We start from the raw sequence: 23,582 nt of genomic DNA, 5'->3' as shown, positions 1-23,582 counted from the left end.
AAGGAAGGAGTGGGAAGGGAGCCGAGGGGGAACTGACGGGGAGGATGGAAGGGATCAAAGGAAAGAATGCAGTTACAATGATGGCCAGCCGATAGAGAGATGAAGAACGGGGGAGAGAAAGGTGGAAAGGTAAGACGAAGGAAGGAAATGAAGCAAGAAAGGAAGACGAGGGCAGGAGTAATGGAGGGAGAACGGGGTTATAAAGGAAGCAAGGGAAGTATTAGAGAAGCGGGTGAAGGATGAAGGGAACGGGAGGAAAGGCGGTAAGAATTCAGAAGGAGAACTGAAGGAGAAAGGGAATGCGAAGGAGACAAGAGAGGAAGAGGAAAGGCAAGGCGAGACGAAGCGAGGCTGAGAAGAGGGAAAGGAGATGGGAAGAAGAGAAGAGGGGGAGGAAGGAGGAAAGGTGAGAAGAGAGGGACAGAGGACGAGATGCGACAAGGAGGAAGGGGGAGAGAAAATAAATAAATGAGAGAAGACGGAAAGGAGGGAAACAGGAGGGGGGAAAGGGAAGAGTAGGAAGGGGAAAGAGAGACTGGAAGGAGAGAGAAGGGTGGGAGAGAAAGCGGAATGAGAGAGGGAGGGGAAAAAGAAAGGAAATGCAAGAAAAAAAAAACAAAGAGGTGCACAAAGAATGGACAGAAGAGGATGAATATAAGCGTCTGGTGGTAAGAAAAGAGAGCAAATTACATCATCGTGGTGAAGGAGTATGGGCACACCACCACAAAAAGCATCCTCGCCCTCCTCACCACAAACTACACATCAATTGCCCAACACAGACCCCCTGATAAGTCAATTAAGAACAAGGACGTATTCGCTGGCAGCACGCACTTAGGCTGTTCTGTCGGGTCCGCCACAACACGGCATAATATTTCCACGATAACAATGTCCCCAGCCTCTGCCGCCACCCCCGTCTCATTCCCAAGGTCACTAGCTCGTATTCCTATCGCACCAGTTTCGTCTGAGATCAGGTTTGTATCCGAGACGAAATTGCTCTATCAGGTGCACCGTATATCTGCACCTGCATCACATTACAGTAGGTCCACGTCAGGATCAGACTTTCTCTCCTAAGAAAGAATAATTGTAAAATCTTCCCATGTTGGCGATGTATGAATGGGGAAATGATATCTGTTGACGGCTTGTATTCACTACTGTTATTTTCAGAGAGATACATTACTGCAGGAACTGTTTCGCCTAAGATCAGGTCTGTAACAGAGGCGAAGGTGTATTACTAGGGACTACATTGTATACAGTATAATTCTACGCTCGTTTATGCTGAGAGGGGAATGAGAAGAATGACGTTACATACGGTTGCACGTGGACGGATTACTAGTGTGGACATGGAAACAGACGAAAGTACAGTCCAGGATCATCAATAACCACGGAAAACTATACAAACTCACACATGAACGTGCCGCGTCTTTCCTGCGGCAGAGAACTGAGTGACAACCAAGAGACGAAGTTGCGAAAATAGGCAGGCCGAGAATGAGAGAGGTGAACAGTAAGATTGATATATAGAGATAGATAGATAGACAGAGAGATAGATGAACAGTTAGATGGACACACACACACACACACACACACACACACACACACACACACACACACACACACACACACACACACACACACACACACACACACACACACACACACACATTTGCTGGCTGCAATACTGTTCTTACCCATGTACAATATATATTCAGCATCTGTCTTAAAATCATTTACATGTCCTGAACTACATAAATTCCATCCTTCTCCTCCTTATCATCATCATCATCATCATCAGCAGCAGCAGCAGCAGCAGCAGCAATATCGAGTGTCAGTTCATTGCAGTACATTGTTATCTGGCAGCCTGCGCAACTCTGATCCCTTGCTTGTTTGCTTGTACCATCCCTGCTCACCAAACTTAGGGTACGAACTTCATTCCTCCATCATGTTCTCGACCCACCTCTCCCTCTCTCTCTCTCTCTCTCTCTCTCTCTCTCTCTCTCTCTCTCTCTCTCTCTCGTCATCTGTGTGTGTGTGTGTGTGTGTGTGTACGGTAAAATTAGTGGTGCTTTGTCATAGTAAGGCCGGATACCTGTGACGACTGATATCCCTCGTCTTATCCTTATCAGTCTTACACCACCTGGCTCAGCGATTCTCACAAACTGGGGTACCTTTACGTAGAAATCCCAGCACAGCAGATGTGGTGTGATGGGATAAACGACAGAAGGTAAGAGGTGTTATTACTGCCAGAAATGCACAGGGATTTTCAGGACTTCCCTCTAAACCGTGTTAGTTTGTGTTCGAAGATGAAAATGGAACAAAAGTTACACTACTACTACTACTACTACTACCACTACCACCATCAATAATAATAATAATAATAATAATAACAATAACAATAATAAACACAGCACACCCAAGCCTCACTACAATTAAAATCTTATAAACCAACCCTTACACACGACCCAACAGCAATGATGTAAGAGTACCGGGTACCCTAATCCCTACCTCTCACTGCACTCCAAATCACTCACTTATATCACACGGATTTACGAACTTACTTCACTCTGACCTATACGCTAACACCCGGATGATGATGATGATGATGATGATGATGATGAGGAGGAGGAGGAGGAGGAGGATGTAAAGTAAGAAAACACTCTACTACTGGAAGAATTATACTAATATTTAAGTGTTTATGGCGAAGATACAACCATTTCGACCCAGTTCAATCCACATTTCCATACGTGGGCATAATTCTTCCATTTGAACAATCCACGCCACTATGAAACCAAGACAAACATTCCTACCATCAACACCACTTATGATTAAAAGCCACCTTGCAGTCAATCCACGCTATAGGCCAAATCACACCGGGCAACACAACATATTAACAAAGACCTGTGACGTAAGAGTGATTCCCGTCTCGCTGTAATCACTCACCCATATCACACAGGTTTACGTTATCGATCTGACCTCAGCACTTTATCATCCGTACAAAGGCAATTATCACAGTGACAGCTGAAATCAAAACTGTCAGGAAAAAAATATCCTTGAAATTCCAAACACTCAGGCTTTACGTCGCAGAGAAATTGCTTTATGACTGTAACCTTTTCTTATCTGTGGGGACGTTCACCAGCCGGACTCTTTTTATTTTTCATTTTTTTCCCCTTCAGTCCATCCAGCACAAAGAGGAAATATGGAAAAAGATGCTGAACATTACACTATCTTTTTTCTCCACGCCGCCTATTTCTCGCCCAGTCTTTCTCTTCTCCCCACATGGGCATCCTGGTCTGCTTTTTCCATCACACAGACTCTACTTCCACACCTCCCTCTTACACTATCGTCTCTTATTCCGTCAAACCATCTCACTCCACACACTGTTCTTAAGCACATAACGTCTAAAACTTCCACCCCCAACTAATTCCATACGGGAGCACTAGGGAGGTACTTTTGCATTGAAGCTGGGCCGCCTAATAACGTGAAAGGGATGATATGTGCGGGAATGTGGCAATATTTGTTGTGTGTAGGGTGGACACTAGGAAGCCTACTCCTTTGTCTCAAGGAACAAACTGCCAACTCTATGCCCAGTCATACACAAACATACGTAATGGCGTTTATGACGAGAGAGAGAGAGAGAGAGAGAGAGAGAGAGAGAGAGAGAGAATCCATGCATATGCTTGAACATAATGAGTGTATTTTGTGACTACGGTATATGCATGTTTGTGAAACCTGTAATTCTCTCTCTCTCTCTCTCTCACACACACACACACACACACACACACACACACACAGGCACCTCAGACATGACGCAAGCTGGGGGTTAAAAGGAAAGGTCACACAAAAACTAACAAGTGATGAAAGCAGCTTAACCACTTCAACACAATGATATAATATGCAGTTCATTCTTGCTGACACCAGACGATTTTACTCAGCCCTTTGGTGGTGAAAGGGTGATTGAATGCTATCCTAATGAAGTGTTTCCCAAGGCCTAGACTGAATAAAATCGTCAGGAAAGAGCTAGAGTATACTTAAAAATAAGCTAAATGTAGGGAAGGGAGATTAAAAACAGCGCTAGTCCTTGTGCAACACAGATAAATATAACGAGAAAACCGTCTGGCGTAAAAGGAGGAAAAGAGAAAGAGTGTCATCGTGAGAGTGGAAGGGTTTAAATGTGACAGTAGTTGTGCAAGTGGGAAGGGTTTACAGCTGAGATAAGATGCAAATTATATCTTCCTGGACATGGGGGTGAAATATGAGGGGGAGTGAGAGATGGGGGCGATGTGAGAACGATGCGGAGGAATAACAATGGGAATGGGGACAAGGAGGAGGAGAAGGGGGCAGGAGGAGGAAGGGGGGATGGGGAAGGAAGATAAGCAAATAACGGGGAGGAGGAGGAGGAGGACGAGGAGGAGGACGAGGAGGAGGAGAAGGAGGAGAAAACAGGGTGTGGAAGTGAAGGAAAGAGAGGAGGTGAAAGACGAGATCTACAGCGTTTAGGAAAAAAGGTGCTGGGTAAAAATGTGTGTGTGTGTGTGTGTGTGTGTGTGTGTGTGTGTGTGTGTGTGTGTGTGTGTGTGTGTGTGTGTGTGTGTGTGTGTGTGTGTGTGTAAGAGAGAGAGAGAGAGAGAGAATATAACGTGCTTGGACTGAAGAGAGAAAGGAGGGGTATAAAAGACACAATAAAGACAGGAATCCAATGAGGACATCAGCAAGGGCAGATAGAAAACATGCAATTAATATATAAAACACTAATCTTACATACAGCTGAAAAAAACAATTAAAACAACGCCACTTAGAAAATATAAACCCAAACTACATTAAAACCCGGACACAAAAAATAATAACACACACACACACACACACACACACACACACAGGCAAAAAATACCCAATACCCCACCCCCACCCCAACCCCTCCTTCCACACACACCCACAAACCACACCCGAAAAATGCGCGTAAAGCGAGACCCCGACAAGGAGGTGTGTGGAACCTAAGAAATGCATCGATAATTGAGGTGAAAAATAAGAAGAGTGGGGGTGGAGTGGGGGTTGGGGTGGAGTGGTGGGGAGGCGGTACATAGCAACAGTATATCATGAAGGGGGGAGGAGGGGGGGAAGTGGTGGGGAAAGAGTGATGACAGTGGAAGAGAGGTGAGTATGAAGGAAGGGATGTAGGGAGAAGAGTGTGAAAAGGGGGAAAGGTAGGGAGAGAAGGGAGGTTGGTGAGAGGGAGGAAGGGGAATGAAGTGGGAGCTGGGGGAAGACAGAAGGGAGAGGAGAGGGGGAAGGAAGAAGGGATGGTGAACAAGCAAAAAGTGGATCGAAATTGTGGAGAAATGCAATACGAGTAGGGGGTGGTGGTGGTGGTGGTGGTGGTGGTGGTGGAGAGATGGGGGAGGATACACAGCAACAGTACAGCCTTGTGGGGGGGGGTGAGGATGAGAAGGGACGGGGGGGATGAAGGGAGAGAGGGAAAGAAGGACGCAAGTTGAGAGAAGAGGAAAACAAGAGGTAAGAAGAAGAGGAGGAGGGGGAAGCAAAGAGGAACGAGGACGGTAAGGAGTGAGGTGGTAGGGTAAGGGGATATGGAATTTTGAGTGGGGGGGAATGAAAGACGAAAGGAGGAAGGAGGGGACGAGGGAGGAATGGAAGGAGGGAAGGGAAAGAGAAAGAGGTCAGGTGAATGCGCAATAAGGCGTCGAAAACTGAAATGAAATATAATACGAGCGGGAAAGGATGGTGGTGGGGATGCAACACAGCAACAGTATAGCCTTGTGTGGGAGGGTGGGGGTGAGGAAGGGGGGATGCGGGTGGAGAGAGGGGTAAAGGAGAGGAAGGAGAAAAGGAATGGGGGAGAGAGGGAAGGGTAGGAATGAAGGGAGGCTACATGGCGAAAAGAGGGAAGATGGGTAAGATGGAAATGGAGGTAGGGAAAGGGGGTGAGACAGGGAGAGGGTGGAGGGAAAGAGAAAGAGGGTAAGGAGCGAGAGAGACGACAGGATACGGGATCTGAAAGTAGACCGAATGAAGTGGCAGAGGGGGCGGTTGAGGGGAGAAGGGAGAGGAAACGAGGTAAGGACGGGAGGATGACAAGGAGAAGAGACAGGGAGAGATAAAAGAGGGAAGGAAAGCAGAAAAATGGCAAGGAGAAGAGAGAAAAAAAAATGGAAGGAGGGTAGAACGAGTAACCAGAGTCCTACAAGGCCAGACAGTTATCAGGTCACTTTAAACCCTCCTTGGGTTGCTATTGCCTCACTTATCTCTTATCTTCAATACTTCATTCTCATGCATTACTTCTTGCATTTCCGTCCTTCTTCCAGTTCTTTTCGTCCCTGATCACTTATCTTGCCTGCCTCCTTTCACGCCCCACCTCATTCCTTTCACCTGTGCTTCTTTCACCGATTGTTCTTGTAGTTCTCTTATATCTTTCACACTGTATCTCTTTAATTTCCTACACGTACTTCACTGCAAACCAACTCTCCTCCTTTTATAAACACTCACTTCAGATGATATTTTATGACCCCTACCGTCACACGATTCTGTTCAGTTTTGGCGATGGATCTCTTACTAAGAGTTATACTTCTTTCCATCGTCTTTGCAGGCCTGTTTATTAAAGCGAGCGCACACACACACACACACACACACACACACACACACACACACAATACGAGGATGAGGAAGTACTCTGCACTGAGAGAGAGAGAGAGAGAGAGAGAGAGAGAGAGAGAGAGAAAGAGAGAGAGAGAGACACGAAGTGAGGGGGGGGGGCGGAGGGCGGGTCAAGCTCAACTGAACGCCAACAGGTTTGCCAGTAACGGGTCACTTACAACACTCTCCACCCTGCTTCTCTCTCTCTCTCTCTCTCTCTCTCTCTCTCTCTCTCTCTCTCTCTCTCTCTCTCTCTCTCTCTCTCTCTCTCTCAAATAAACATGCATTAAAAGCAATGTACTTTGGTGTACTGGCAGGCGGTGAAGCCCATTACCTACTCACTCGATGTAATGCTGTTTTCAGGTGACTCTGCACTGAATGATTCCGTAGGCTGTTACTGAAATGGCTATGAAGGACAAGATATAACCCCTGATATTATTCATGCTATCTTTAAACAACATGATGATGATGATGATGATGATGATGATGATGATGATGGTGGTGGTGGTGGTGGTGTGCCTTCTCTCCCCCCTACGGCATCCCTCATGAGATGCAGTAGGGTACAGCAGGTGTCCAAGGCGAATAAAAACAATAGCGCAGTGAATTATCCAGCCCAAGGTCCCACTGTAAATATTATCAGAGTCTATACTACAATGATCCGATTTCTGAATGCTTGTTTGTTACTGTAACAGGAAAAACCGGCGCATGTAGCCTAGCGCAATTTTTGTTAGATCAAGGTACCATTAAAAGGCTCTAACTTGACGAATAAAACAATTTCCAGTCCAATCGGGCCACTGGTTCCCGAGTTATGACTCATTCCTCACTGAAGATAAGAAGTAACTTGACATCAAGCGGAGGCCGCCGAAGGCGGCACTTAAGCGAGCATGTACAGTATAAACAGAACACAGCTCTAGGAAAATGATTTAGTCTTTCATACATTATTCATTTACTTCATGCTATTTAATGTCTTCATCAAGTTCATTCTACTACATTCTTCATCTGATCCCTTCCATTACATTCATCTCATCTCTTCTATTATATTCTTCATCTGAATCTTTCTGTTACGTTCTTCATCTCTTTCAATCTCTTACATTCTTCATCTGCTTAATTCCCTTACATTCTTCATCTATTTTTTCTATCATATCCTTCATCTGTGTCCCAATTCCTCTTGTTACACTTCATCGTTTTCATTCCATTACGTTCTTCATCCTACTACAATATGATTTACAGTGTTCACCAAAACTTCTCCAATTTCGGGACACTGCATATATTTGCAGCAGAGTACCAGAAGTCAAGGAAAAACAAGTAAAAATGTGCTAGACAGATCAGGGTGCTTCAAGGGTCTAATCTGGGGCTTAGCTAATGTCGCGAAAGTGAATGGGAATAAAACTCCATGTCTCCAAAAATTATTTGTGAGAGAGATAAACAGGGCCGTCCCTAGAGATATTCCCGCTTAAAAAAAAAAGTGACCATGTTATAATGTTTTACGTCACTCATAAAAGTAAAACATTTAAGCATCAACCTGAATTTCCTGTTACTTATACTTTCCACACACACCCAAGTATACGCAGACACATCGCGTGGATCAAATGTCATCAAACCTGCGGATCTCGATACTTCTTTTGTTGGGTGTACAATAGAGCAATGACGGCGAAGAAGTGCACGTGGCTGGTGTGATGGAAGGAAAGTGCGTCTGTCTGGTATAGTGGCATTTTGTACCGACGCTTTCACATATTTTCCGTGTCTGGTGTTCTGGTATTTTGCTATCAAGGTCTACAGCTTGCGAGGATGTATTGTAACGTTTGCTTGGTGTGATAAGTGTTTGCCATGATTGTAATACCACCGGTCTTGCAGGCTCACATCAACATTCATGCCCATACACTCTCCTTGCAAATGCATAGTCAGGAAGTGGGGTGAGAAAGTGGGTGGTGAGTGCTATCTGCAGGGGTAGATAATGAATTGAGGTGAAGACAGGAGAAAAGAGAGAGAGAGAGAGAGAGAGAGAGAAAAAAAAAAAAAAACACTTGATCGTGTGTGTGTGTGTGTGTGTGTGTGTGTGTGTGTGTGTGCGCACGCGCGCGCTTTAGAGGGTGTGGGGTACCTCAGGTTTACGATTCAATTTAATTATAAAAGTTCGCGTAAATTTTGCACATGAAAGAGTAGAAAGGAACTTATTTTTCTTCTACCTCTTGTAAGTATGGTAAAGACGGTGGTATGGGCAGACAGGTGCGGCATGGTATGAGAGTTGCAGCGGGGGGGAGGGGAGGGGATGGGTATAATGGGGGGATGGGAGGGGCTGACGTGGTGGAGCAACGTCCGAGCACAATGGCTGCACTATGAGGCAGCCTGACCCTCTGCCTACCTCTGGGGCATATCAAGGTCACCGCACCCTTGTATGCAGGGGAAAGACGACTAACTGCATCACCTTACCCCTGTATGCCTAGCGTCTAAACCACGCTGGCCTTGCATGGAGGAAAAGAAGGGTTATATCTGCACGCCTATCAACTCCATCACGTTAGTCTCTTATAAAAAAAGGAGTTAGATTTATGTCTTTTAACTGCACCATGTTAGTGTTGTAAGACAGACGAGTTATTTAAGGCCATGTTTGCTGTCAGTAAAAACAAAAATGCAGTAAATAAATAAAGATATGCAATGTACCGCAAAACAATGCCCAGTAATATGTTAGCTTCTATAATTATCAGTTAAATAAGCCAGTTACTTGAGAAGTAGAATAAAAACGCTGTGACACAAGGAAACTAACACACACACACACACACACACACACACACACACACACACACACACACACACACACACACACACACACACACACACACACACACACACACGGCCGCAAATTACGAGCTTTGTACGATATTGTTGTTAACGTCAGACAACTTGATTCAGGTTACAAAAACGCACTCCCACCCGATGTTTAACCCCCCACGAAGATATACCTCACTCATCCTGCCACAATGTGATTTATTTTTGTTAGGAAGAGGCTACCTTATAGTTCTGAATGGCTTAACTACGCCTGTATCTGATCCATCCAGTTCGAAAATCTAAGATGAATTCAACTGTGTGATGAACGCAAGAATGAGCTAGAATGACGTCCTCGGTTTGAACGGGTTAAAAGCTATTCAGTATTTAGGCATGATTATCTAAAAACACAATTATTGGAGCTAAAATCACTCCTTTTCCCCCTACCTAAAACACCCCTCTAGCGGCCCCAAAATGTACTAAGTGCAGGAAAAAGATATACTCCGTTCACACTAACTTGCCCTATATTGTTGAGCTTTAACACGGGACGAACACTAGCCTACAGTACAATTCACGAAAAAATGTTAAGGAATGGATGTAAAGCAGAAGTTTTGTCTAATTTTGCCACTAGGTCACAGGAAACAGGCTACAAAATAACGACAGTGTCACAAGTTTGGTTTGTCAGTGTAGGGTGGGTGGGCGTGCGAATGTGGGCGGTGAGGGGTTGGTTGTGTGGTGGTGGCTGCTCAAGTAGGAAGTAGTAGTTAGGGCTCACCACGCATCATCAGCATCCATCACCCACACTGCTAGACGACAACGAGTGTGTGTGTGTGTGTGTGTGTGTGTGTGTGTGTGTGTGTGTGTGTGTGTGTGTGTGTGTGTGTGTGTGTGTGTGTGTGTGTGTGTGTGTGTGTGTGTGTGTGTGTGTGTGTGTGAAGGGGAGGAGATGAGAAGGGAGTTAACTGTGCTACCCTTACCTGCATAAACATTGCGTCACTGACGTCTATTTCACCTTTCCTCACCTCGTCTATTACTCTCCCAGTTCATCTCACTCATTCGTTGTTCATTTATATTACTCACTGCTACCTCACTCTTCCTCACCTCACCTCGTAAGTCACCTCACTCTACCTCGCCTTATTACATACCATCACAGCTGATCAAAGTCATTAAGCATTCGCGATTTATAAATGCCCGATGAGCGTTAGGGTCCTGTCTCCAGCTTCAACACTCACACAGCAGACACGCCGATCAAGGCGAGCGCTTCGAAAACACGTGCAGGCCTACACGTCTGGTGAGGTATTATCTCTCTCTAAGAATGGTCCGATACCGCCTCAGTTCATACCTGGATGGTACAAATGACCCAGGCTACGGAGAGGATGATTACACCGGTGCAAGGGCGGTGGTAAGTCGAGTAAACCATCAGGTAGCACACCATCAGTCTGGACATTTTGACTCGCCGTGTTAGAACCGTTTCGTCTTTTCTGATCATTCGTTCAGTGTGTGGCTGCCAAGTCAACCAGTGCTGGAACACACCCTAAAATACGTTCACTGCGGACACAAGCATTACCAGATGTATTTATTTCGAAACAAATTCAATGAGTAGTACTCCGATGTTATTACACTGGGTAGTAACTCCGAGTATTTTAGTGTGTTTCATTCTTACCGTTGCTATCACTGAAGCATTATCGTCCCTTTGAGCTTTAGCAACCGTCCGCCAAGTGTCACCAGGAGCATGACCCGTCCTCACCCTGGGCACGACTCACTAATCCAACTCACACGTCTGCCCCACCTGAGTCTAATTACTTCGCTCACCCATTGGGTTATTATGGGCAGGAAGCGGTGGTGGTGGTGGTGGTGAAGCTGGTGAGGGAGGTGGTCCCTATGTGCTGGGCTAACACATTTCCTGCTCTCTTATTGTACGGGAAGATTACGACTTAGCAAAAATTAGTATATGCCTTAATGTCCGGCGTGCAGTTCATAGGCATCAAACCTAAGCCTTGCTGTTCGTCTCCTCTCACTTGGAGGGTGACGTACAAACTTAGACCTTTCATAAACTTAGATCTTTTATCCGAGAACTTTTTTTTCACTTTTTCATGCTAACGTCTGTATTCATCTAAAGAAGAGACATTTCGAGGTGGAGAAGCTTGAAATAGCCATCATTCACTAGCTACTGGGGGCTTTTCTTAATAAAATAATCTGGTAACATCAAAAATAAGTCGCAAACAATGTGATGGTGATGATATGGTGAAGGCCAAGAAGTGATAGTGGGGGGGTGGTAAGGGGGATGGTAGCATGAGCAAGACTGCCACTCTACTACTCTCTTGATGATATAAGAACTGAATTTCTACCTTACTGACACTCGTGTGGTTGGTAGGCATAAATCTATGGACTTGTCTATACTGAGATCTATTCATGTGCAGAAAATCATGCGTATCCAGCCAATGCCTTCCAAAACGTACGCATACATACATACACATATACATACATACAATCGGAGACAAGGAGTAAGGAAGGAAGGAGTGTTCTGGATTGGCTGGTATGATGGTGGGCGGTGGGGCAGGGCAAGGGAGGAACATTGCTATAGGTTCTACAGTACAGGCGAGGTGAAAAGTTGCAGCAACTTTTACTCCAAAAAGCAACAACAGTAAGAAAAACAAACTTGAAGAGAAACGGAGCGTCTCGGATAACACACACACACACACACACACACACACACACACACACACACACACACACACACACACACACACACACACACACACACACACACACACACACACACACACACACACACACACACAGGATGCTCCTATAAACAACCTCACGGCGCATTAAAAACAACAGCTATGTTGTGAATAATGGTCAGGAATGATAAGATAATTGGGTGGCAACATGAGAGAGAGAGACAGAGACAGAGACAGAGACAGACAGACAGACAGACAGACAGAGACAGAGAGAGTGGTGATGGCGGTGGTGCGGAAAAGACGGGAGTTTAATCCACGGATGGTGCAGGGAACAGTGTGATGATCTGAATTTTGTTAAAACACTCATGCTCTTTACTGGTGATCCACAAAACCCCCCGACATGTCACACCAACACCATGCTGATAGGTTGTCATTACACCAGTGCCAAATGAAACACCCCGACCATGTGTTCTATATGGAAGATTGGTATTAATGCAGCAGCGGTGACATGTGAAGGTGTGTGACAAGTAGGTGGACTGCCATACCTTAAGGAAAGGTCTATCAAGAGTTGGCCCGGAGCTGGACACACACACACACACACACACACACACACACACACACACACACACACACACACACACACAAATATCAAGCAGACCCCATTATCTTTTCCACCTACGTCTTACCTAACCCAGTCTGGCCCTGACAACAACAGCAAGCACAGGATGCAGGTGCGAGGGCGAGTTAGGACACACAGGGTGATGACAAAGCTCACTCCCCCTTGCTGCCCACCCTGACTCTCGACCTAACACCTCCATGCCTCTCTCTCTCTCTCTCTCTCTCTCTCTCTCTCTCTCTCTCTCTCTCTCTCTCTCTCTCTCACACACACACACACACACACACACACATATCCTCTGATGGGTAGAGTATGGCGTCTCCAGCACACTGACCTAACACACACAGGCTAACGCCTCCTATATGGCACCACAACTATGAACCACCACACTACTCAGAAGTGATGCATTGATCCTTAGTCTAACTAAATATGCTTTTCATGCACAGGCGGAATGGAGAATTCCAGGTCAAAGGTCTTTGATCTATTCTGGGACATGAAGCAGAGAGGAAACCATGTTGCAAATAATATATCCCTCCTTTATCGTGCGTGCTGTAAACCTGCTTACAACAGTAAGTTCGAACGAGCTCCTGCCCTTACGTATATATATATATATATATATATATATATATATATATACACACGTGAATGAATTTGGGAGTGTGTAAGACACGGAATCTAAAGGTGAATGTAGGGAAGAGTGAAATTATGGTCTTCGAGAGAAGTGAATGTACAGTGAGGCTGAATGATGAGGAAATGGAAAACGTGAATGCATTTAAATACTTGGGTAGTGTGATGAGTAAAGATGGAAGTTTGGAGGGTGAAGTGCTTTTCAGGTACAACATGGAAGAAAGGTTGCTGGTTCTTTGAAAGCAGTGACAAGAAATAGAGAAGTGAGCATGGAAGTAAAAAAAAAGGTCGCTGCACGACACTATTGTGATACCAACTCTAACATATGGAAGTGAAGCTTGGACCTTGTTGAAAGGACACAAGTCAAGTGTGAGAGCAGTGGAAATGAGTTACTTGAGAGGAGCATGTGGAGTCACATGGAGAGACAGACTGACAAATGAGGAAGTGAAGGAGCGTTGTGGTGTGGATGTGGATGTGACAGAAAGCGTTAGGAGAAATACACTGAGGTGGTTTGGCCATGTGGAGATGATGGAAAGCGATCTTGCTTCCCCTCATCCTCGGCTAAAAATGATATTGTCTCCCCTCATCCTCCACTAAATATGGTCTTGCCTCTCCTCATCCTCAGCTAAGCATGATCTTGCTTCCCCTCATCCTCGGTTAAATATAATCTTGCCTCCCCGTACAGCAACTGACTTTTCGCTTCCACCCCTCAGCTAAATTAGTTGTTACTGCTCTTGGTCCTTGCAGCCAAATCTGTTGCTATTATTCGCCTTTTAGACACTGAACTTCCTCTTCCCCTGCGAAATCTTATGTTGCTCCTGTCAAGACGTTTTTGCTCCTTGGCTAAATGTTTTCTTGTTCTTGTTGTTGCAGGCGTGGTGAGGTGCTGGGTGGAGAGCGAGGATGGTGCTCTTGGAACTGCTGTCGGGTCTGAGTGGGCTGGTGAAGGTAAAGCATCACGTGGACATCGACAGCGCCGTGTTCAAGCTACACTACCGCATCACCGCACCCATGCTTTTCTGCTTCTGTCTCCTCGTCACTGCTAACAGCCTTATCGGAGACCCAATCAAGTCAGTCAATAAAATGCAACTTTTTCACGCTAACTTTGCTCCTCCTCTTCCTCTTCCTCCCCCTCATCATCATCATAATGGTACACCATTATCGCCACGATTCTCGACTGCATGTGTCTCCTCTTCACCAATATTAATTTCATCGATAAGCTTATCAGATCAGTCAATAACGCATTACCCACACAGCATTCATGTTACCCATCACCATTATCCTAGAAAACCTGTAGCCCTTGATCATTTCAGGGCTGCTCTGTCTTGTGAGCAACTCTGATTAGTTCCTTTTTTTAACATTATACCTCGCTTTATGCCTTTTTAGGCTTGCTCTTTGGCACTGTTCTTTCAACATTCATATCCATGATCTTTACCCAATTAAGTTGACATTTTCTATTCCCTCTACATGTCCGTACCATTTCAATCACCCAGTTTGCATCACATTACTAATACACTTAATAACACACCGTTCACTTAGTGCTATACGGAACTATCCAACCTGTCCCTCAAAGAGGCACTGTTCGTCCCTCCCATCATCCTCATCTCAGTGCGTTCCAACCTGTTAACATCATTTACTAGCCACGTTTCGCTGCCAAACAACATCGCTATCAATATATATTTTAAAATGTATTTTCTATGATCATTAGCTTGTTTCAAGATTGTTTCTACCTTGTTCAGTCAGAGAGATCGATCTTTCATTGAATATAATCGTCTGGCAGCAGCCAGATCATATAAAGAAGACGTCTTCTGTCTGAATGGGTAAACAAACTTGAAGTTTGTTTTTATCCAGCACGTAACCAATTGTACACACAGAGCTCCAGTAGGACCTTTCCATTCTTTTGAGTGAGTCACTGTGACTGTCACAATACCAGTATATCTGAATAAACACTGACGGGATCCCCGTCAATTCGCTCAAAGGTGTTTTTGCTCTGATCCACTCTCGACTCCTCCCTAAATTATGACCCTCCTCCCCTTCCAGAGACAACCATCCAATCATGCAACCCGTGTCACATCAGCCATCTGTACTGTGTTTTTCCAAACCTGACAGAGAACCCTCACACCTTCAGCCCAACTGAAGGTCAAGTATAGTCAGACTGGAGCGTTGATTTGACAAGTAACCACGGATTCTCATTCCTAGTTCATGACTAAGGCTCATCGAATTTCATGTAATCAAGACTCTTTGTCAACTTGTGGAAGCGGCCCAGTTCCGTGAGGTCAAAGCAAACTGACAATAATAGGCCTATCTATGAAGTATTTCTCTTTGTGTTTCAGCTGTGTGCACGACGACAATCCCAGGCTGAAGACTAAGGTGGTGAACACGTACTGCTGGATCCACACCACCTTCACGCTGCCCAAGTACATGCACAGGGGCTACGGCAGAGGTGAGGCATGGTAAAAGCACCGAACGTTGACATTCCTTATCATCACCTGATATCTGACCACAGTTTTTTGAACTTGGGAAATTTCGTAACATCTTTCTAAACGATACTGTTTGCATATTACATCTTAATGTCCTCTTGTTACTCATGCAAGATGGTTTGACATCTATTTTACAACACACCTTCGTGACTATCATCATATTCTAGAAATAATCTCTGGTTACAACTAATATTCAAGAAGGAGAGGTGGTAATTTCAGGTCAGGTTAAAGTGATAAGATTTTACCACTCTACCGCATCACTTTTATCATAATCACCAGCACTAGGACGCTCTACTGCTATTATCATCATCAGCATCACCAGCATCACCACCATCAGCTACAAGGTTCTAGTATCATCTCTTCAGCGTAATCAACAGCATTAATATTTTATGTACACTTTCAACTTGGCCTAAAACTGTCATCTTTCCATCTTGAAAGCTGAGCTGTAATGGCTGTAAGAAGACGAGAAACTCCGCGAAGTTAAGGTAGACGAAATATGTCATCATTATCATCATTATCATCAATCCCGACTCTTAGGCCCATTTAAAGATGGGCTGCGATCATCAAAATTGGGTGAGCATTATCACTTTATCGTTATCAGCAGCTGCATTATCATTACGGCTTATCATCAGCACCACCAACACATCTCGAAGATAATCACATCATCATAATCATCACCATAATCATCATCTTTATCATTATCAACACCTACACAATGCCAGCCGGCTGCTATAACTACAAGAATATTACCATCTTCGTTATCATCATCACATTATTATACACCATACATAATTATCATTACCATTATCATCGTCATTATCAAAAGCAACACTCACACAGTTCCTGTATTACCAGATCATGATAATCACTCTTATTACCATCGCCATCAATATTATACATCTGCTACGCAACCTTATCATTACTACATCATTATCATCACCATTATCATCACTGGGTAGCTCTAGCACGAGAAATATAATTATCATATTGAATCGTGTTCTCGTTGGCAATGTGTGTGTGTGTGTGTGTGTGTGTGTGTGTGTGTGTGTGTGTGGATAGGCATAAATCAGTTTTACCTAATTTACTTTCTTGTCTTGTGCAGGTACGGGCGTGGCGTACCCCGGTGTCGGCCCCCACGACTCCTCAGACGCCAAAGTGCACCACGCGTACTACCAGTGGGTCCCATTTGTACTCTTCCTACAGGTGGGTCCTCTCATATATACACTCATGCACCCTCCATACACCTCCTCATACACTTCACACCTCCTAAAACACTTCATATAGCGTGTCATATACCTCTTCCTGCAAGTGGGTCCTCTCCTGAATACACTCACTCTCCCATCAGACCTCCACTCATTTACACCTCACATAGGCCTACTTCTGTTTTCTCATACACTTCCTCATACGCCTCTTCCTCCTTATACACCTCTTCCTACAGGTGGGTGCTCTCCTACATAACCTTACACCGACATCGTACACAAATCTCTTACACACACACTCACATTGAAAGAATACATCTCTTATCTATACACTTTTGATATAACACTCTTAGACAATAGTCTCATTCAGGACGTAGAAAAAAATCTGAACAGTTGCATTCCAACTAAGGCCATCTTGCTTAAGAGCTGCTGTTCTTTCTCATATTATGGTTAAAATACTACGGTCAGGCATTTGTACTGAAATACCCGTACTCTCTGGGATCGGACGACAAAATATCCCTCTAAAAAGCAGTTCACGGTAACCTACAACAAAATTTTCCGTGTGCTGTGAGGCATGTTCTCAGACTAACACTTTCTCCATTTCCTGCTGCCTTCTAGGAAGCTCCACAGCTGGTAAGTTAACTACATGTGCACTTGGCTTGCCCTAAACTTAAATAGGCTATCACTTAAAAATATACAACTGTTGTTGATCAAGCCCAGTCTGTGACCGATCAGACCCATCAACCATGGCCAAGCAACCGCCCCTTCAGGACCGTCCCGTGCTATGAAATGATGTTCGCTTGCGGTTGACAGTACCTTGCCACAGCGAATGCGGGGAAAAGTGTGAAGGTTTAGTTTCTGGGTGGAAGCCGCATTTGCGTTTCCATCCGGTTAACAGGGGGACCATAGTGGGTTTCACTTCACCCCGTGATCTGGTTATGTGGTCACCACCGAGCGTTATAAATAGTTTCCCGGGTTACAGGAAAGCATTAGACTTGTCGTTCAACTCAATGCAGAGCCACCTAAAGTGGAAAAAGGATTAATAAGAAGTTATAGGAAGGACAGAGATGAAGGAAGAGAGGACGGCAAACAAGAAATCGAATGATAAAGGTGAAGAAAGAGGTAGAAAGCATTACATCATGTGACTGGATTTATGGGTGCCACCACCTACCACTTAACAATGTACTATGAACAGACAAAGCGCTGGGAATCCAAAACATGGTGGGGGGAAGTAAAAGAGCAGGAAAAAAGTAGGTTAAATTAAATAACAGGATGGGCAAGCAATGACGTGGGAACAATAAACATTAATGGTGATAATGAAAAGAATACCGCATGTAGTATAAAAATTACTTAGAGTTATCCTTCTCACTATAATGATTATTTTTTCTTTTCTAATTCATCTTTGTTAACACCAATCAGTGTTATTCAGTTTAAAAAGGATCTGTTGAAGGTTATGACAGGGTGAGCAGCAGAAACTCGTAAGCCAGGTGAAATACTTATTATTTTAAGTAAAGAAAAACACGTAATGGTGTATGCACTAGTTTAGTCTGTGTGTGTGTGTGTGTGTGTGTGTGTGTGTGTGTGTGTGTGTGTGTGTGTGTGTGTGTGTGTGTGTGTGTGCTGAGTATTAGTAATATGTATGTAAATGTACGTAAATGTGTGAATGCTCCTACCGCTACCCGCACTAACCCTCCCACCGTCACCCCCACAGGGCCTAATGTTCTACACGCCCCACTGGCTCTGGAAGACATGGGAGGGCTGCAAGCTGGGGTCGATAGTCATGGGCCTCTCTCAGCCCGTCATGAACAAGGACGAGAGACGAGAGAAGATACACCTACTGGCCGAGTATCTCCACGCATCCATCCACTACCACAACTTCTATGCCATTAAGTTCTTCCTGTGTGAGCTGCTCAATCTGGTCAACTCGGTGTTCAACATGTGGTTTATGAACAAATTCTTAGGTGGGATGTTCTTCACGTACGGTCTGGACGTTCTGTCCTTCACGGAGACCAACCAGGAAGAACGGACTGACCCCATGATTGTCCTCTTCCCGAGGGTGACCAAGTGCAGCTTCAACATGTACGGACCTTCGGGAACAATTGAATCTCACGACCTCATGTGTGTCCTGGCGCTCAACATCATCAACGAGAAAATCTATGTCTTTCTCTGGTTCTGGTTTGTCATCCTCTCCTCTGTTAGTTTCCTCGCCCTCCTCTACCGCCTCCTAGTCTTCTGCATCCCCGCCATCCGATCCGGCTTGCTACAGAAACGCGCCCGTCTCCGCTACAAGACAGGCCTTGAGGCGATCGGGAAGAAACTACAGGTGGGCGACTTCTTTCTGCTGTATCTGCTGAGCAAAAATGTTGAGCTCATCTCCTTCAGCAGTCTCATGGAAGAACTTTCGACGCGACTGGCTCGGCGACCTGTTCACCCTGATTTGGAAGTGACCGCCTCACCCCCGTCCTCCTCAGAGAGATTTCACCTCATGAGCCAAAGTGCGTGACGCTGTCCCCCACACCCCTGCACCCTCACTCCCCTGCACCCTCACTCCCACCTTATTCCCTTGCAACCCTCATCCTTACCCCCACCCCGACACACAACCTCATCCCTACTCCCATCCCTATCACCACTACTCACCCACACTCCTTCGTCACCCAAAGACGGACAAAATAATCCCGAAGGTAAGGTGTCTTGATTTCATAGTGCGGTGAATCTATAAGTCGCCCAAATGGAAAAATTACATATTTGAAGATTCCAAGTGCGGCTGAAACTTAAATCTTCTCAGTAAACACATTTCCAGGTGCTGGAGAGGGACACCTTCACAACCTCGCGGCTCCACTGCCCGGTAATAAAACCATGCCCCCTCCCCCTCCCTATCTCTCAAAAAGCGGATGGTGGACCGCAGAAAAACATTTCGGTCTGAAGTCCACAGGGTTCACGTTTCAGATTAGTCTGGGACAACAACAACAACAACAACAACAACCCCTACCATTCCAAACGTGGACATTTCCTAATTCCGCCAACTCAAAAATTCTTGCCATTGCACTCTTAAGACAAGTCATACCCACACATGGCCTGGCTATGATGTTTACTGAGATGATACATATGTAGGTATATAGTTCCTCCAATCTCAAATGTAAATCTTGGTCACGTTCCTACTATCACCCCTCCTCACCCCTACCCCTCACACCTCAGAATTATCGCCATATTCTCGCTGGCACTGGAAACTGCGTAATGTTCCTTCCGTTGCGATTCATTTTCCTTTTTTACATCCTACTTTCTCCTGTATGTTATGTACCCTCAGATCAGTTTAATATCAAAACAGCTTGCATCAGTACATACAGGATTATAATTCAAGTGTTCCATGCAAATAAATCGCACATGAGGAAGAGTTACGAGATCTCCGAAGTCAACTAGGAATATGTCCCTTAGCTAAGTTCCCTACCCAACACGTGTACATAGACACATCCTTTTTGATGCAGCCTAACTTATAATTGTTAAGGTGTTGTTCTGTCTGGTGTGGTGTGATATTCTTCAGCCGTGCTGCTGGTAGCAATATTATAGGAAACTAAAACACTGCTGGGACTGGTAAGTGCTACCTTACAGTGCTTATTTCTATATTTAGTTCTTTTATGATGTAAAAATTATCCAAGGGTGATGAAGATTACTCTATATGTATGTAAGCCACTGTTCTGGTGCTGAGGGTGTAATTTACCACCTGGCCACCACCTCCTCCTTACGAAACAAACCACAGCTAACCGATAATGTCAAGACAACGTGACATTGGCATTAAGTTATACCAGAAAATTCAAAACCTAACCCACGAATCAAGATAAGGAGATAAGCAGGACATTTTATACACAGTTCTCAGTGGTAACACCAACAGCATAGATGTGGCGGAATACTGCTCTATTCTGATAGGTGGAAACTGAAATTAAGGATTATTCTCTAAGTGGCTTTGGAAAGTTCGTAACATCTCTTCCCTAGCAATTTATTCTGCACATTACACCTCAGTATAGCCTTGTATGTCATTACTGCATCTCATTTCAGTATTAAAACGATATACATAACGTGCAAGAGAGTGTTAGAGTTTAATATGCACAATAAACTGCTAGGAACAGGCGCTACGAAGTCTCCATACCACAAAGAATACTGTCCTAGAAGCCATAAGCTGATCTCAGTGGTCCTGACCTTCAAAATAATGACGCCAACAGTGTCTTTGGAAATAATGCACATTTTACCACATCTACATCCAGTAAAAATGTTCATATTGGCTCTATATATATATATATATATATATATATATATATATATATATATATATATATATATATATATATATTTCCAAAACGTACTAACATAAATACATATAAACTCGACTGTATAGTAAGGACCACCTAAAGTAAGTGACGAAGCAAGCATGACGTATTAGTTTAGTTTGTTTTGTTACCTTGATGAGATTTATTCACCTTGAGAATGACTTTTCGTACTGAGGGGGTTAAGGAAAATTTAGTCAAACTCATCAGTCTGTTGGCGGAATCCAGTATACTCTATACTTCCTGACAGATCATTCCAAAATACATGCTCAGGTTTCGGGAGGCTCCCTGCTCATTCGTATTTTTAACTTTTTATTGCGCTTCACATTTCTTTTCACCTTATCCCTTCACCTACTCACCTTCCTTCCCACGCAATGGACGCAAAATATAACTAATAGTGTACCGGTATATATTTGACGAATCATTCCAGTTAGGCTATTTGCTCAGTTTTCGATGGGGTCCCTACAGATCCATAATTCACACACACACACACACACACACACACACACACACACACACACACACACACACACACACACACACACACACACACACACACACACACACACACACACACACACACACACACACACACACACACACACACACACACACACAACGGAAACATGGACCTCAACTGTTCCATGCAACGATGCCTACAGCAGCATTTATATTTTTCCTTCCCATTTTTTTTTTTTCCGCTCATACCATGAAGTAACAGCTTTCTCCATAATTTTCTCTTTGAGTATGTCAGCCTTGAAACCTGTGCAGTTCACTGTTCGTATGAAATTAACACAAGAACACTGTTAAATACAACTGACACACGCACGGCCTCCACATGATTTCACTTGTCTTGTATCCTTTTTTGTCTTCCTTTGTATTGTTTGACTCATTATTCTATTCAGTCAATACTGGCTGCGATGAGGTCATGTCGTGGGTATTATAACATGGTACGGGTCAGTGAGGCTTTATTGTAGTGCAGGGCTATTCAACTAGTGGCCAGCTGGCGAAGTCTGGCCCACGAGTCATTTTTAATTGGACATTTGACTGTAAAACAAATACAAACAATCAAAAGAAGATTTATAATGTTTTTTGTTGATTTTATAGTTATCTATGTATAAAAGCTTAGCTCAAAGCCCAAAAATATAAAACAGATGTTCCTTCTGCTAAGTTCAATTTCAAAGTCGGCCTCCATGCTACAGTGAATAGCCCTGTTATAGTGTTTGGACCCGCATGTATGGTACAGCTTGTACTGTCACTCATTATATGTGTATGGACACTGAATTTGGCATTTTGTGTTCTAGGGAAGGCCATTAGTTAAAAAGTATTTTCTTTCTTTGTCCCATTTTTCTATTAAAAAAAAAAAAAGTACATGAACGTACAGCCAGGAAAAGAAAAAAAATAACACATTGGCGTATACAGCACTGGGAAAGTTGTTTACTGAGGAGATACAACATTTCCGGAACAACTTCGACGCTCCGTGATTGTAGTATCTCACTAGCAAGCACTAAATATGAGACTAATAAATTCTTCCCTGTGTTCTGATACTTTTGGCGACTTTACAAGCAGTCAAGAAAAAGGCCAAGTAAGATGGCGACGAAGCATTTGTTTCTCAACCACCAAAGGATAAGAAAGATCTGACTCATTTCCCCTCACTCAAATGTTTTCCTCGGTTCTTTAAACTTTGTAGCCCCTTCAGTCAGACGACTTTTGTCCCTGCTACCTCAAGACGATTTCATTTAGATATGGAGCCTTTTCGGACTGGAGGTGGTGCACGTAGCCCCCATTAACCCTTTAGTACGAGGGGTCTTTCCAACGTTAAATAAAATCGTCAGGAGACCGCATACGGTGTGTGTGTGTGTGTGTGTGTGTGTGTGTGTGTGTGTGTGTGTGTGTGTGTGTGTGTGTGTGTGTGTCATCGGAGTGAAGGGGAAAATTCTCTGACTACGATGACAACATAGTCTGCTCTATTCTTCTATCACCAGACTATTATTGAAATTCAGGATGGCGCTCTAGAAGTGAAGTGACTGATGAATGTTGTATTTAACTCCCATAGCCTAGTTATAAGTCTCTCCTTAATTAAACGGTATGGTCTGGTAGTAGCAAGAATAAATAACCAAAAAAATCATTGTATTCATGAGGTTAATCTCGGGAGCATCTCACCGAGACAAACCGCTAGTCACATAATATATAACCTACAACAACCATATGGTGTAAATATTTTGAATCTCAATAAAAGTATCGATTGCAAACTGTGT

General features: G+C 44.1%; 1 protein-coding gene across 2 annotated transcripts in view; it reads left to right on the top strand.

The window, feature by feature from the left end:
• Positions 1-19,863, top strand: part of LOC145412227 (innexin inx2-like) — an 87,521-nt gene extending 67,658 nt beyond the window's left edge. For both annotated transcript variants that reach the window (XM_080282160.1, XM_080282161.1), the window contains exons 2-5: positions 14,203-14,399; positions 15,663-15,772; positions 16,912-17,012; positions 18,720-19,863. In XM_080282160.1, coding sequence (XP_080138286.1) covers positions 14,233-14,399; positions 15,663-15,772; positions 16,912-17,012; positions 18,720-19,511 — 1,170 coding nt within the window. In that variant the 5' untranslated portion in view covers positions 14,203-14,232 and the 3' untranslated portion in view covers positions 19,512-19,863. The remainder of the gene's footprint in view (positions 1-14,202; positions 14,400-15,662; positions 15,773-16,911; positions 17,013-18,719) is intronic.
• The last annotated feature ends 3,719 nt before the right edge of the window (positions 19,864-23,582 follow it).

The sequence above is a fragment of the Coenobita brevimanus genome, chromosome 92 (assembly GCF_032717465.1).
Source record: "Coenobita brevimanus isolate Jiangsu-jjx chromosome 92, ASM3271746v2, whole genome shotgun sequence".
Lineage (NCBI taxonomy): Eukaryota > Metazoa > Arthropoda > Malacostraca > Decapoda > Coenobitidae > Coenobita > Coenobita brevimanus.
Note: the sequence above shows the minus strand (reverse complement) of the source record. Positions and strands in the feature narration are given on the sequence as shown.